This window comes from Erinaceus europaeus, unplaced genomic scaffold (genome assembly GCF_950295315.1).
Source record: "Erinaceus europaeus unplaced genomic scaffold, mEriEur2.1 scaffold_1026, whole genome shotgun sequence".
NCBI classification, from domain to species: domain Eukaryota; kingdom Metazoa; phylum Chordata; class Mammalia; order Eulipotyphla; family Erinaceidae; genus Erinaceus; species Erinaceus europaeus.
In genome coordinates, this window is record NW_026647315.1 from 23,013 (window position 1) to 36,444 (window position 13,432).

The 13,432-nt window shown below is 50.3% G+C and overlaps 1 protein-coding gene across 2 annotated transcripts; it reads right to left on the reverse strand.

Moving 5' to 3' along the window:
* Positions 1 to 721: 721 nt before the first annotated feature.
* SLC39A5 (solute carrier family 39 member 5) lies at positions 722 to 11,865 on the reverse strand. 2 transcript variants are annotated; one of them, XM_007533377.3, is made up of 11 exons: positions 11,792 to 11,865; positions 10,142 to 10,494; positions 5,957 to 6,140; positions 3,524 to 3,686; positions 3,197 to 3,366; positions 2,823 to 2,960; positions 2,015 to 2,111; positions 1,770 to 1,934; positions 1,486 to 1,566; positions 1,173 to 1,363; positions 722 to 996 (listed from the first exon to the last, which is right to left on the reverse strand). In XM_007533377.3, the coding sequence occupies exons 2-11, from the start codon at positions 10,423 to 10,425 to the stop codon at positions 853 to 855; spliced, it is 1,617 nt and encodes a 538-aa protein (XP_007533439.2). In that variant the 5' UTR covers positions 10,426 to 10,494; positions 11,792 to 11,865; the 3' UTR covers positions 722 to 852. The 2 variants fall into 2 exon arrangements, with proteins under 2 accessions (XP_007533439.2, XP_060039904.1); XM_060183921.1 differs by lacking the exon at positions 11,792 to 11,865 and adding an exon at positions 11,176 to 11,312.
* Positions 11,866 to 13,432: the final 1,567 nt, after the last annotated feature.

The following is a 13,432-nucleotide window of genomic DNA, read 5'->3' on the forward strand; positions in this document are numbered from 1 at the left end:
AAAATGGGGGGTGGGGGGTGCCTGGCAGAGTGGCCCCCAGGGTGGCTCTCTCAAAGCAATACAGTTCCTCCTGCCTGGGGGATGGCAAGACAGGGGAGAGGGTTGGGATGGGGGCCTAGGGGTTCCCTGTGTACAGCTGTGTATATTCAGGGGTGTTCTCTGTCTGGTACCCACTGTGGGCGTCTATGTGTGTGTGCACCTCCCCAACCCCATGCCCTGCATGACCTGTGATGCTGCAGATACCACCATCCTGTGTGCAGGGGTGTGTCGGGCACCGGGGGCATGCTTCATGTCTCACGGCACCCTCCACCCTGTGACCCATGTACTCGGTTGTAGGAAGTAAAAAGAACTGAGCACAATTCACTGGATTCTAGTGGAATCTTTCTCTAAGCAATTTGCCCGCCCCTGCCCTTCTCCCCACCCCGGATCCACCTGTGGTGCTAGCGTTGGGGTCGGGGGTGTTTAATGCTGGTGGGCAGCAATAAGGGCACAGATGTGTGCCCAGATGCCTGTACCCCCAGGGTGCTGAGGGCAGCAGGAAAACGTGGGGATCTCGGTGCATTTGCCCTGCCCCCCACCCCGGGCTAAAGCACAATGCTCTCCCCGCAGATGGATGCACCCCACACCCTCCAGGCCCCTCTTCATGTCCCTTCCCCCCAACCTGCTTTGAACCCTCATCCTGGTTTTCTATGCTGTTTTGGTGCAAGTACAACTGTCGTAGTTATGGCTTTGGGATGGGTTCTGTTTATTAAAATCCTATTGCTCCTACTGGCCCTGTGTCCCGCCTCCATTCCTGTGCTTGGGGGGAAGGAAGGATGGGCACCTGGACAGGTGCCTCTCCCCTGGGCCCCATTAGCCTCCGGCAAGCAGGGGCCGCAGCTGCTCCTCCATCAGGGCAATAGTGAGCATGAGGCTGCCGCCCAGCATCAACCCCAGCCCCTGCAATAGTGCTTCCAGAAGAGAGAGGGGCTCAGGAGGACGAAGCAGGGCTGGTAGCTGAAAGAAAAGCAGGGGGAGGGGCGGTGGCGGGGGCCGGCGTCAGAGTCAGCAGCCACCACCCAGCTCTCCCAGACCTTCATCTGGGGGGCCGGCTGGTGGTGCAGCTACAAGGATGGCTTCCTCCTCCCCTTATACCCAGCTCCCCGCTACCCTTGGGTCCTGTGCCCTCTCACCATGTCCACAAGGGCCACATAGAGGAAGACCCCTGCAGTGATCCCAAAGACCCAAGGGGTGAGGGAGAATGGGCCCAGACTGAGCCCCACCCCCAGAGCTGCACCCCCGAGTCCCAGGGCTCCAGACACCAGGCTCAGCAGAAGCAGCCGCCGGAGGGGCAGCCCTGCCCTCAGCAACATTGCAAAGTCACCTGTGGGAGTAGACAGCAGGGTGGGAGGGAATAAACCACAGCCACCCCATGCCTGTGTCACTTGCCAGCCTCCCAGTGTCACCCTAGTGTCTAGCTCAGCCCATTCTGCCATCCCTGCCTACCTAGTTCATGAGGCAGCTCATGGCAGAAGACCGCCAAGGTAGTACTGAGGCCACTGGAGAAGCCGTCAGAGAAGGCAGCACCTGCATTGGAAGGATTACTGGTTGTTGGATCTGAAGAAAGCCCCCCTACACACACACACACACACACACACACACACACACACACACACCCAGACAGGTGCCATTGTTCCCTCTGTGGTCTCTCATCTCCCCCTTCCCAGGGGCTAATAACTAGGGAGCCTGCCCTCCTTCTGGCTGCTGCCCTCTGTGTCCTCCCCTCACACCTATGGCCAACCCATCGGTGAGGTTGTGTAAACCATCTCCCAGAAGAACCATCCACGTGATGCTGGCCTCATCTTGGTGCCCATGACTGTGGCCTTGGTGCCCTGGAGGGGCGGAGGCTGCTGGGGGCTGGCTGCCAAGCTCCCTCTGGCCCTGAGTGCCTGGCTCTGCAGGAAGAAGGACAAAGACTCTGTTAGTGTCTGCAAGTAGGCACTGGGGGCCTCCTCTTCATTCTTCCTCTAGTTACCTGGAGTCACCTGCAGGGGCTGGAGAGCCATGCCACTGCCATCCTCAGGGTCCAGATGTGTTATCCCAGGAGGCTTTTTCTGTCGCCTGCAGCATCTCTGAAATAGGAGGGTATCCCTCCTGGTGGAGGAGGCAGCAAAGCCAGGGGCTGAGGCGGGGCCGGCCAGCCAGCTGAGAAAATGAGCACCTGGCAACGCTGCGGCTGGCACGTGGGCTGGGCTGGCTTCTCTGCTCTCTCCCTAGGTGGGTCCCACCCTGGATCTTGTTGACTTGAACTCAGGAGAGAAGGCCTTTTGGCCAGAAGCCCGGGTCTCTGCTTAGGAGACTGCCCCCGACACCCTGTCAGCTGCCAGGTCCTGCACAGTCATGCACCTGTCTAAGCCTGAGGGTACTCAGACCCTCATTTTCTGGCCTGGCCTGTGTATGACTGGTTCTTGGCTAGGCTTCAGCATAATGATCATACCTGAGACTCAAAAAAAAAAAAAAAAAAAAAAAGGGAGCTGGGTGGTGGCACACCTGGTAATGCATACTTAGCATCATGCATAAGGACCAGGGTTCGAGCTCCTTCTCCCCACCTACAGGGGGACACTTCATGACCAGTGAAGCAGGCCTGCAGGTGTCTCTCTTTCCCTCTCTATCTTCCTTCCCTTCCCCCTCTCAATTCCTCTCTGTCCTATCAAATAAAATAGAAAAGAAAAAAAGGGGGGAAATGGCCCCCCAGAAGCAATAGATTTGTAGTGTCAGCACCGAGCCCCAGCAATAACCCTGGTGATAAGAAGACTGGTCAGAAACAGAAGGTGGTCACTTACTGGCCTGAACCCTTGGCGTCGCAGCAGCCCTAGCGTGTTCTCCAGCACAAAGAGCAGAAAGAGCCCTCCAAGCACAGAGAGCCCCGGGCCCAGGTCCTCTGCTTGTCCACTAGTTCCGGTGTGCTGCCCCCCTTGGGCCTGGTGGAGAGGAGGTCATTGTAGACCTTGGGAACTCCTGCTCCCAGCAACATCCCAGCAACATCCGTCTACCATATGGGAACTAGTCAGTAGTTAGTCTCTCCTCAGATAGCTGCTGGAGGCTAAAGCCAGACTGGGGGGGGGGGGGGGTGACTAACGTGGGCAGGGACATCCAGGGCTGGAAACACTGGGTGCATGGAGGCTGTCCATCACAGGGCACAAGAGGCTTCACGTACATGAGGCAGCAGGTGTAGCAGTGCATCCCCACAAAGAGTGCCCACGGCCAGGGCACCCAGGAAGCCCAGCAGAGGCTGCAGTAGACGAGGTCCCAGGAGACGCAGCAGCAGCAGGGAGAGGGGAGCAGGGAGACTGAGCAGCAAGACTGCCAGAGCACTGTGAACCAGGGCTGAGGAGAATCAGGAGTTGAAGTTAGCCAGGGACAGAGGGAAGGGCAGTGGGGAGGAGTAGGGGCACAGAAACCCTGCAAGGAGAGTCAAGACCCCCTAGTGAGCCCCCTTTTTTGCACTGGGTGCGCTCCCTACCACCCACTCTCATAGACTGACCAGACAGTAGATCCTCTATGGGTCCCGAGGCTGGGGTCTGGGTGCAGACTCGGCTGTCAATCTGATAAAGCAGCGCTGGGCACAGCAGGGCAAACTGATGAGGGGTCAGAGGAGCAGCTGGACTCAGGCCAAAATTGACTAGCAGTTGAGAGCCATTCAGACACTAGAGAAATTGATCTGGGAGTCAGACGGGAATCACTGAGAACTGTGACTCAGATCTTTAATGTCTACCCTTTTGCTGCCTGCATTCTGGGGCCTCTCCCTGGGGCTCCTTGGCTCACACAGATAGATGCATCAACATCTAGGGACAAGTACTGAGTATTAGCTGTCAGTAAATATTTGGTCCAGGACAACTGAGTCCTAGTGCATGTTACCACTCTCCTTCCTACCAAAGTTCCTGACAATTTCATTTATTTGATGGTAGAGTTAGTTGGACAACAGCTTTCCATTCTAAAATTGTCAAAAGAAAAATCAGAATTGCCACCTCACCTTCCTTTTAGCAGCCCCATCACTAAGACTGGGTTTAAACGCTGCCTGCAGTGGGATCGCTGGGCAAGTACATTGTCTCTCTGGATGAGGCCAGCTACTCCTCCTGTAAGTTTCCTCCCCAGACACCTGTCCCCAGGTGGGCCTGACATAGCTTCTAGGGAGTCAGTTACTGGGTCCTGGATCTCTGGGTGTGAGCTTACCAGCTTTGGGTAAAGGAGCCTATTTCACTATGGAATAACACCCTAATACCATATCTCAAAAATTTTTAAAGGTTTTATTTATTGATTAATGAGAAACATAGGAAGAGAGAGAGAACCAGGCATCACCCTGGTACATGTGCTGCCGGGGATCGCACTCAGGACCTCATGCTTAAGAGTCCGATGCTTTATCCACTGCACCACCTCCCGGACCACCATATCTCAATTTTTTTAAATAAATTAGGGGCAGGGCAGTGGTGCACCCGTTTAAATGCACATAGTATAGTACTATGCTAAAGAAACCACTCAAGGATTGGGGTTTGAGCCCACACTTCCCACCTGCAGGGGAAAATCGTAATAAGTGGTGAAGCAGGTCTGCAGGTGTCTATCTTTATCTCCCCAATCTCTCTTTGTCTATGGGATTTAAAAAAAAAAAAAAAGGGGGTCCAGGACGTGGAGCAGTGATAAAGCTTTGGGCTTTCAAGCAGGAGGTCCTGAGTTCAATCCCGGCTGCACATGTGCCAGAGTGATGTCTGCTTCTTTCTCTCTCCTCCTATCTTTCTCATTAGTAAATAAATAAAATCTTAAAAAAAAAAAAAAAAAGTGGGGGAGTTGGGTGGTAGCGCAGTGGGTTAAGGATACAGGCACAAAGCACAAGGACCAGCTTAAGGATCCCCATTCAAGCTCCTGGCTCCCCACTTGCAGGGGACTTGCTTCACAGGCGGTGAAGCAGGTCTGCAAATGTCTGTCTTTCCTCCTCTGTCTTCCCTTCCTCTCTCTATTTCTCTCTGTCCTATCCAACAATGATAATAACTACATGACGAGACATCCACAACAACAATAACTACAACAATAAAACACGGGCAACAGGGTGGAGGGTAGATAGCATAGTGGTTATGCAAACAGACTCTCATGCCTGAGGCTCCAAAGTCTCAGGTTCAGTCCCCTGCACCACCATAAGCCAGAGCTGAGCAGTGCTCTGGTTAAAAAATTAAAAAAAAAAACAAAAAAAACCAAGGGCAACAAAAGGGAATAAATAAATAAATATTTTTTTAAAACTTAAAAAACAGGGAGAAAAGGCCACCAGGACAGTGAATTCATAGTGCCAGCACCAAGCCCCAGTGATAACCCTGGAGGCAAAAAATAAATAAAATAAAAATAATTGTTGGGGCCAGGTGGTGGCGCACCTGGTTAAGCACACACATTACAGTGTGCTAGGACCCAGGTTCAAGCCCCTGGTCCCCACCTGCAGGGGGAAAGCTTCATGAGTGGTGAAGCAGGGCTGCAGGTGTCTCTGTCTCCCTGTCTCCTCTCAATTTCTCTCTGTCTCTATCCAATAATAATAAATAATTTTTTAAATGTTAATTTTTTTTTCTTTTTTGCCTCCAGGGTTGTCGCTGGGGCTGGTGCCTGCACTATGAATCCACTGCTTCTGGAGGCTATTTTTTCCCTTTTGTTGCCCTTGTTTATCGTTGTTGTTATTATTATTGTTGTTATTGCTGTCGTTGTTGTGTAGGACAGAGAGAAATGGAAAGAGGAGGGGAAGACAGAGAAGGGCAGAGAAAGACAGACAGCTGCAGACCTGCTTCACCGCCTGTGTGGAGCTGGGGGCTCGAACCGGGATCCTTACACCGGTCCTTGTGCTTTGTGCCATGTGCACTTAACCCACTGCCCTACAACCTGGCCCCTTAATTACTCTTTAAATATTCCTGGGAACCCATTCTTCAGTAAGGGTCATTAGACTTACATCCTCATTCACATGGTCAGCCAGTGAGTGGTCCAGCAGTAGGAGCCTGTGAAAGAGGTCCAGGCCCGTGGAGCCTGGCCCATGGGCCACGGGTGGGGCCTTTGGCTCTTGCAGGTCGTCCCACCCTGATGGACCCAGAGGCAGCCCTGCCCAGACATCCACATTCAGTTCAGGGTCCTGAGGCCTAGAACAGATAGGCAGACTCATTTAGAAGCCCCCCCTTGAGGACTAGGGAGATAGTATAGTAGTAATGCAAAAGACTTCCATGCCTGAGGCTCTAAAGACCCAGGTTCAATCCCCAGAACCACCATAAACCAGAGTTAAGCATTCTCTCTCTCTTTTAGATAATTTTATTTATTATTGGATAGAGGCAGAGAGAATTGAGAGGGGTGGGAGAGGTAGGGAGAGATGGGGCCAGGCAATGATGCACTGGTTAAGCGCACATAGTACAAAGTACAAGGACCTACGCAAGGATCCTGGTTCAAGCCCCCAGCTCCCCACCTGCAGGAAGGACGCTTCACAAGCAGTGAAGCAGGTCTGCAGGTGTCTTTCTCTCTCCCTTTCTATCTTCCCTTCCCCTCTCAACTTTTCAGTCCTATCCAAAAAGAAAAAAAAAATGGCTGCAGCGATTCTTAGTGTTTCTGGAGGCAAAAAAAAAAAAATGGAGAGAGACACCTCCAGAACTGCTTCACCGCTCATGAAGCTTTCCCCTTGCAGGTGGGGGTCAGGGGCTTTAAGCTGGGTCCTAGCACACTGTAATGTGAACACTTTACCAGGTGCGCCACTGCCTGACCTCTCAAGCATTCTTTTTTTTTCTTTTCTTTATTTCTTTATTGGGGATTCATGTTTTACAGTTGACAGTAAATACAATGGTTTATACATGCATAACATTTCTCAGTTTTCCACATAACAAACACCCCCCACTAGGTCTTCTGTCACCCTTCCCCTGGACCTGTACTCTCCCCTCCCCCACTCACCCCAGAGTCTTTTACTTTACAATACAATCTTTTTTCTTTTCTTTTTTGCATTATCTTTGTTTATTTATTGGATAGAGACAGCCAGAAATCAAGAAGGAAAGGAGTGATATAAGGGGAGAGAAAAAGAGAGTCCGGCTGTAGTACACCGGGTTAATCGCAGGTGGCGCAAAGCGCAAGGACCAGTGTAAGGATCCCGGTTCGAGCCCTGGCTCCCCACCTTCAGGGGAGTCTCTTCACAAGCAGTGAAGCAGGTCTTCAGGTGTCTTTCTTTTTCTCCCCCTTCTGCCTCCCCTCCTGTCTCGATTTCTCTCTGTCTTACCCAACAACAATATCAATGGCAACAATAACAGCAACAACAAGGGCAACAAAGTGGGGAAAAAATGGCCTCCAGGAGCAGGGGATTCATAGTGCAGGCACTGAGCCCCAGCAATTACCCTAGAGGCAAAAAAAAGGGGGGAGAGACAGAGAGACACCTGCCTGCAACACTGCTTCACCACTCATAAAATTCTCCCCCTGCAGGTGGGGACCAGGGGATCTGAGCCTGGGTCCTTGCGCACTGTAACATGTGCTCAGCCAGGTGTGTCATCACTTGCCCCCTTACCTATCTATCCTTCCCTCTCAATTTCCCTGTCCTGTCAAATAATAATAAAATAGAAAATGGAAAAGATGGCTGCCAGGAGCAATGGATGTGTAGTGCTGGCACTGAGCCCCACCAATAACTCTGGAGGCAAAAAAAAAAAAAAAAGAATCTAGTGGCCTGAAGACTTGGAAGAGGAAAGTTAAAAGACAGTGGGGCTGAGGAGATAGTAGAATAGTAATGCAAAAATCTTTCATTCCTGCAGCTTCAAGTTCCCAGGTACAGGTCTCAAGCAGCATCAGTGTAAGTCAGAGCTGAGCAGTTCTTTGGCTTTCTCACTAAAACACAAATATATATATATGGAGAGAGAGGAGACAAAAGGAGTCTTTTTTTAATGACAACAGTAACTACAACAACAATGAAAACAAGGGCAACAAAAGCAAAAAATATATATATATATATATATAAGTAATATAAAAAAGTATTTTTTATTGTTGTAGTTGTTGATGTCATCATGTAGTTATTATTATTTAAAAATATTTATTCCCTTGTGTTGCCCTGTTGTTTTATTGTTGTTATTGATGTCATCGTTGTTGCATGGGACAGAGAGAAATGGAAAGAGGAGGGGAGAGAAAGACAGACATCACAGACCTGCTTCACGGTTTGTGAAGCGACTCCCCTGCAGGTGGGGAGCCAAGGGTTTGAACTGGGATCCTTATGCCAGTTGGTCCTTGCGCTTCTCGCCATGTGCGCTTAACCCGCTGCGCTACTGCCTGACCCACAAGAAGTTTTCTGCTTCCAGGGTTATCTCTGGGGCTCAGTGCCAGCACTACAAATCCACAGCTCCTGGAGGCCATATTTTCCTTTATTTTTTTTTTTATTAGATAGGATAGAGAGAAAATGAGAGATGAGGGGAAGACAGAGAGGGAGAAACAAAGATAGACACCTGCAGACCTGTTTGTGAAGCAATCCCCCTGCAGGTGAGGAGCTGGGGGCTCAAACCAGGATCCTTGTGCTGGTCCTTGTGATTCTCACCATGTACACTTAACCCCTTGCACTACCGCCCAGTCCCTCCTTTTTAAAAAATTATTTTAATTAATTTATTTGATAGAGACAGAGAAGTTGAGAGGAGAGGGGGAGAGAGAGAGGGAGAGAGACAGAGAGACACTTGCAGCCCTGCTTCACCACTCGTGAAGCTCTCCCCCTGCAGGTGGGGACCAGGGGCTTGAATCCGCCCGGGACCTTACGCACTGTAATGTGTGTGCTTAACCAGGTGTGCCACCACCTGGCCCCCAAAGAAGTCTTGAAAGAATATAGCGGGTGCCAGGCAGTGGTGCACCTGAATATGTGCACACATTACACTGCATAAGGACCTGAGTTCAAGCCCCCGGTCTCCACCTGCATGGAGGAAGCTTCACAAGCAATACTTTAGGTGTCTTTCTCCCTCTGTATTCCCTTCCCTCTAAATTTCTCTCTGATCTATCAAATAAAGTTTTAAAAAGAGGGGGTGGGTGGGCAGTAGTGCAGCAGGTTAAGTGAACATAGCATGAAGTGCAAAGACTGGCATAAGGATCCCGGTTCCAGCCCCCGGCTCCCCACCTGCAGGGGAGTCGCTTCACAGGCGGTGAAGCAGGTCTGCAGGTGTCTGTCTTTCTCTCCCCCTCTCTGTCTTTCCCTCTTCTCTCCATTTCTCTCTGTCCTATCCAACAACAATAACAAGGGCAACAAAATGGGAAAAATGGCCTCCAGGAATGGTGGATTCGTGGTGCAGGCACAGAACCCCATCGATAATCCTAGAGGCGATATATAAATAAATAAAATTTTTAAAAAGGGTGAATGCCCTCTTTAAATTTTTTTTTAAAATTGTTGACTGTAAACCATTAATCATTAATCCCCCAATAAAGAAATTAAACAAAAAGGAATATGGTGGCCAGGACAAGTGATGGTACACTTAGTTGAGTGCATGCTACTATGTGCAAGGACCCAGGTTAAAGCCCTCAATCCACACCTGCAGTTTGAAGGAGCTTCACAAGTGGTGAAGCAATGTTGCAGGTGTTTATTTCTCTCTAGCTCCTTCTTCTATCTCAGTTTCTTTTTCTCTCTCTCTCTCTTTTTAATATTTTATTTATTTATTAGTGAGAGGGGTAGGAGGAGAGAAAGAAAGAGTTCTGGTACATGTGCTGCCAGGGATTGAACTCAGGACTTCAAGCCTGAGAGACCAACTCCCGGACCACACTCGTCTCAGTTCCTCTATGTCTACCCAATAAGTGACTAAGTAAAATGTTTTAAAAGTTTTAAAAAAAAAGGAGTGTGTGAAGCAGGTAGTGGTGCACCCAGTTGAGCAAATGCTAAAATGTGCAAGGTCGAGGGTTTAAGCCCCTGATACCCACCTGTAGGGGGAAAGCTTTACCAGTGATGAAACAGGGCTGCAGGTGTCTTTCCCAATCTCCCCCTTCCTTCTTGATTACTCTGTCTCTAGTCAATAAATAATACAAGGGGGGCTAGTTTCTAAAAATGTTATAATGCCAGGCATTTAATTTTCAGAAACCAGAGCTAGGCCAACAGGAGAGATTGATCTAAAGATGGAAATCCAGGAAGGAAGCATTTTGGAAGGGGGAAAGAGGTTAATACCTGTGTGTGGAGTTGTCTTCAACTGGGGGTACAGCCCGACCAGCTGGAGGTCCCTGGTGTCCCAGGCGAAGGCCCTGAACTCGGCCAAGCCCCAGGCTATGAAGAAGCCGTGCTAAGCCGCCTGCTGTCAGCGTCCCATTCTCCCCATACAGGTCAAACAGCTGGGTCAGGTAATGATTCTGCTCCTGCTCAGCAGGGCCCAGGTCAGGAGCTGAGCCCCCGACCCAGCCCAAGACCACCCCCATCCATAGGCCAGCCAGCAGATGACTCATTGGGGCCCTCATTATTGGGGCAAACAGGTCAGAGGCTCTGGTTCCAGCTTCTATTCTCCACGGAACATCCTGATGGCTGTCCTGGAAGGAAAGGCGGAAGGCTGGGGGCTCTGTGTCAGGGCTGGGGAAACCCCTCATTCCTCATATGTCCCCCACCCCTCCTCTAGCCTCCTTCTCTCTTCCTGCAATAACCTTCTATTTGCCAGTTTTTAAAGCAGTCACTTCACTAGATCCAGAACTGACCTTCCATCCCTGTCCTTCAACCCCCACCATTCCATTCCTTCCCCAATTCCTGGGGCCTCGCCCCCACTAGCAGTGTGAGATTCTTCACCTCAGGTCCTGGTCAGGTCTCCCTGTGGACTCTAAGAGATCCCTGAGTTAGGAGGGGAGTCTGGACTCAGCCTCCTAGTGCCAAGTAGAATGAGGCCACGTCAGACAGAAAGCTGGAAGGAACTAGCAACCCCCCCCCCCAACCCACTTGCCTTTGGGCGGGGCCAGAGGTGGGGCCAGTGTGGGAAGGTTCTCATCAGAGAGGAGTTAATAGTTCACTGGTCTCTGGGGTAAGGTCAAAGGTTAGACTCTGGGCCCCCTATAGGGAGGGGCCACCCTCTGCCCCTGGAAAAACCACATGGCTAAGAAAGCCTGGAACTGGCACTTTCTTCCTTAGAATGTACCACCCCCATCCACTCAGTTGATACCATTGAATCTTTCCCAGAATATACTCCAGTTGCTAACTGCCTCCCCCCACCCAAATACACACACCTTGCGTGTGGCAGCACAGGCTTTCATTCATCTCCACCTGCCCTGGGGAAACCTGACCCAGCTGCCCCTGATCTGGGAAGAGGCAGTTAAGTGATAGCCCCAGATACACATGGAGAAACTGATCTTAGCAGTTTCTCATCCCAGAAGGTAAGAGCTGGAGCTCTGGGAGTCCATGACCAAGAAAGGGGCACTTCTGGGGGAGAAGGCCAAGGTACCTGGGTTTCCCTCACATGTCCAACCCACTTAAGGTTACAAGAAGGGAGTCAGGCAGAAGTGCAGCGGGTTAAGCGCACGTGACACAAAGCACAAGGACCGGCATAAGGATCCTGGTTTGAGCCCCCTGGTTCCCCACCTGCAGGGGAGTCGCTTCACAGGTGGTGAAGCAGGTCTGCAGGTGTCTATCTTTCTCTCCCCGTCTTCCCCTCCTCTCTCCATTTCTCTGTCCTATCCAACAACAACGACATCAATAACAACAATAATAACTACAACAATAAAAAAACAAGAGCAGCAAAAGGGAAAATTAATTAATTTAAAAAATTCACTAAAATAAAAAAAAGATTACAAGAATTAAGTCTGATTAGTGTGATTGATTTGGGGGGTCTCGAGCTGGCATTACCTGTAAGCAGGAACACCCAGAGGAAGGGGGACACAACCTTCTTGGTTGCAGCAGCTGAGAGGGGTGCAGGCAGGTTGGCGGGCAAGGGTCACCAACAGGGAGGGGGAGGGGAGGGGCATTACCTTAAAGGGGCAGGTCTGCTTTGCCTAGGCCTCCACAATTGTACTCTACCTCCAAAGACTCCCCACCTTCCCAAATACTTAGCTGTTAACCTCTTTATTTTTTAACTTCTTTATTTATTTATTGGATAGAGACAGCCAGAATTGAGAGGGAAGGGGGTGGTAGAGATGGGGAAAGAGACAAGAGACACCTGCAACACTGCTTCACCACTTGCAAAGCTTTTCCCCTGCAGGTGGGGACTGGGGGCTCAAACCCATATATTTTCTTTTTTTTTAAGACTTATTTTTAAATACTTATTCCCTTTTGTTGTCCTTGTTGCTTTATTGTTGTAGTTATTATTGCTGTTGTTATTGATGTCGTTGTTGTTGGATAGGACAGAGAGAAATGGAAAGAGGAGGGGAAGACAGAGAGTGGGAGAGAAAGATAGACACCTGCAGACCTGCTTCACCACCTGTGAAGCAACCCCCCTACAGATGGGGAGCTGGGGGCTCAAACCAGGATCCTTACCTCGGTCCTTGCGCTTTGCCATATTTTTTTTCTTTTTAAAAGATTTACTTATTCATTTATTTATGAGAACAATAGGGCCAGGGTAGATAGCATAATGGTTATACAAAGAGACTCTCATGCCTGAGGCTCAAAGGTCCCAGGTTCAATCCCCCACCCCACCATAAGCCAGTGCTCTGGTCGCTTTCACTCTGTATCTCTTTCATTAAAAATAAAAGAGGGTCAGGCGGTAGCACAGCAGGTTAAGCGCACGTGGCGCAAAGCACAAGGACAAGCTTAAGGATCCTGGTTCTAGCCCCCGGCTCTCCACCTGCAGGGAAGTCACTTCACAGGTGATGAAGCAAGTCTGCAGGTGTCTGTCTTTCTCTCCCCCTCTCTGCCTTCCCCTTCTCTCTCCATTTCTCTCTGTCCTATCCAACAACAAATGACATCAACAATAATAACCACAACAAGGCTACAACAAGGGCAACAAAAGGGGGAAAAGGATGGCCTCCAGGAGCCCTGGATTCGTGGTGCAGGCACGGAGCCCCAGCAATAACCCTGGAGGCAAAAACAAATAAATAAAACAGGGGCCAGGTGGTGGCGCACCTGGTTGAGTGCATGTATTACAAATGCACAAGGACCTGGGTTCAAGCCCCCATCTCCACCTGCAGGGGAAAAGCTTTACGAGTGGTGAATCAGAGCTGCAGGTGTCTCTCTGTCTCTCCCTATCACCCCCTCCCTCTATATCACCCTCCTCCCTCTTGATTTCTGGATGTCTCTAATAAATAAATTAGAAAATTAAAAATAGGGAGTCGGGCTGTAGCCCAGTGGGATAAGCGCGCGTGGCACAAAGCGCAAGGACCGGCTTAAGGATCCCAGTTCGAACCCTGGCTCCCCACCTGCAGGGGAGTCTCTTCACAAGCAGTGAAGCAGGTTTGCAGGTGTCTTTCTCTCCCCCTCTCTGCTGTCTTCCCCCATGTCTCTCCATTTCTCTCGGTCCTATCCAACAATGACAACAATAATAATAACTACAAC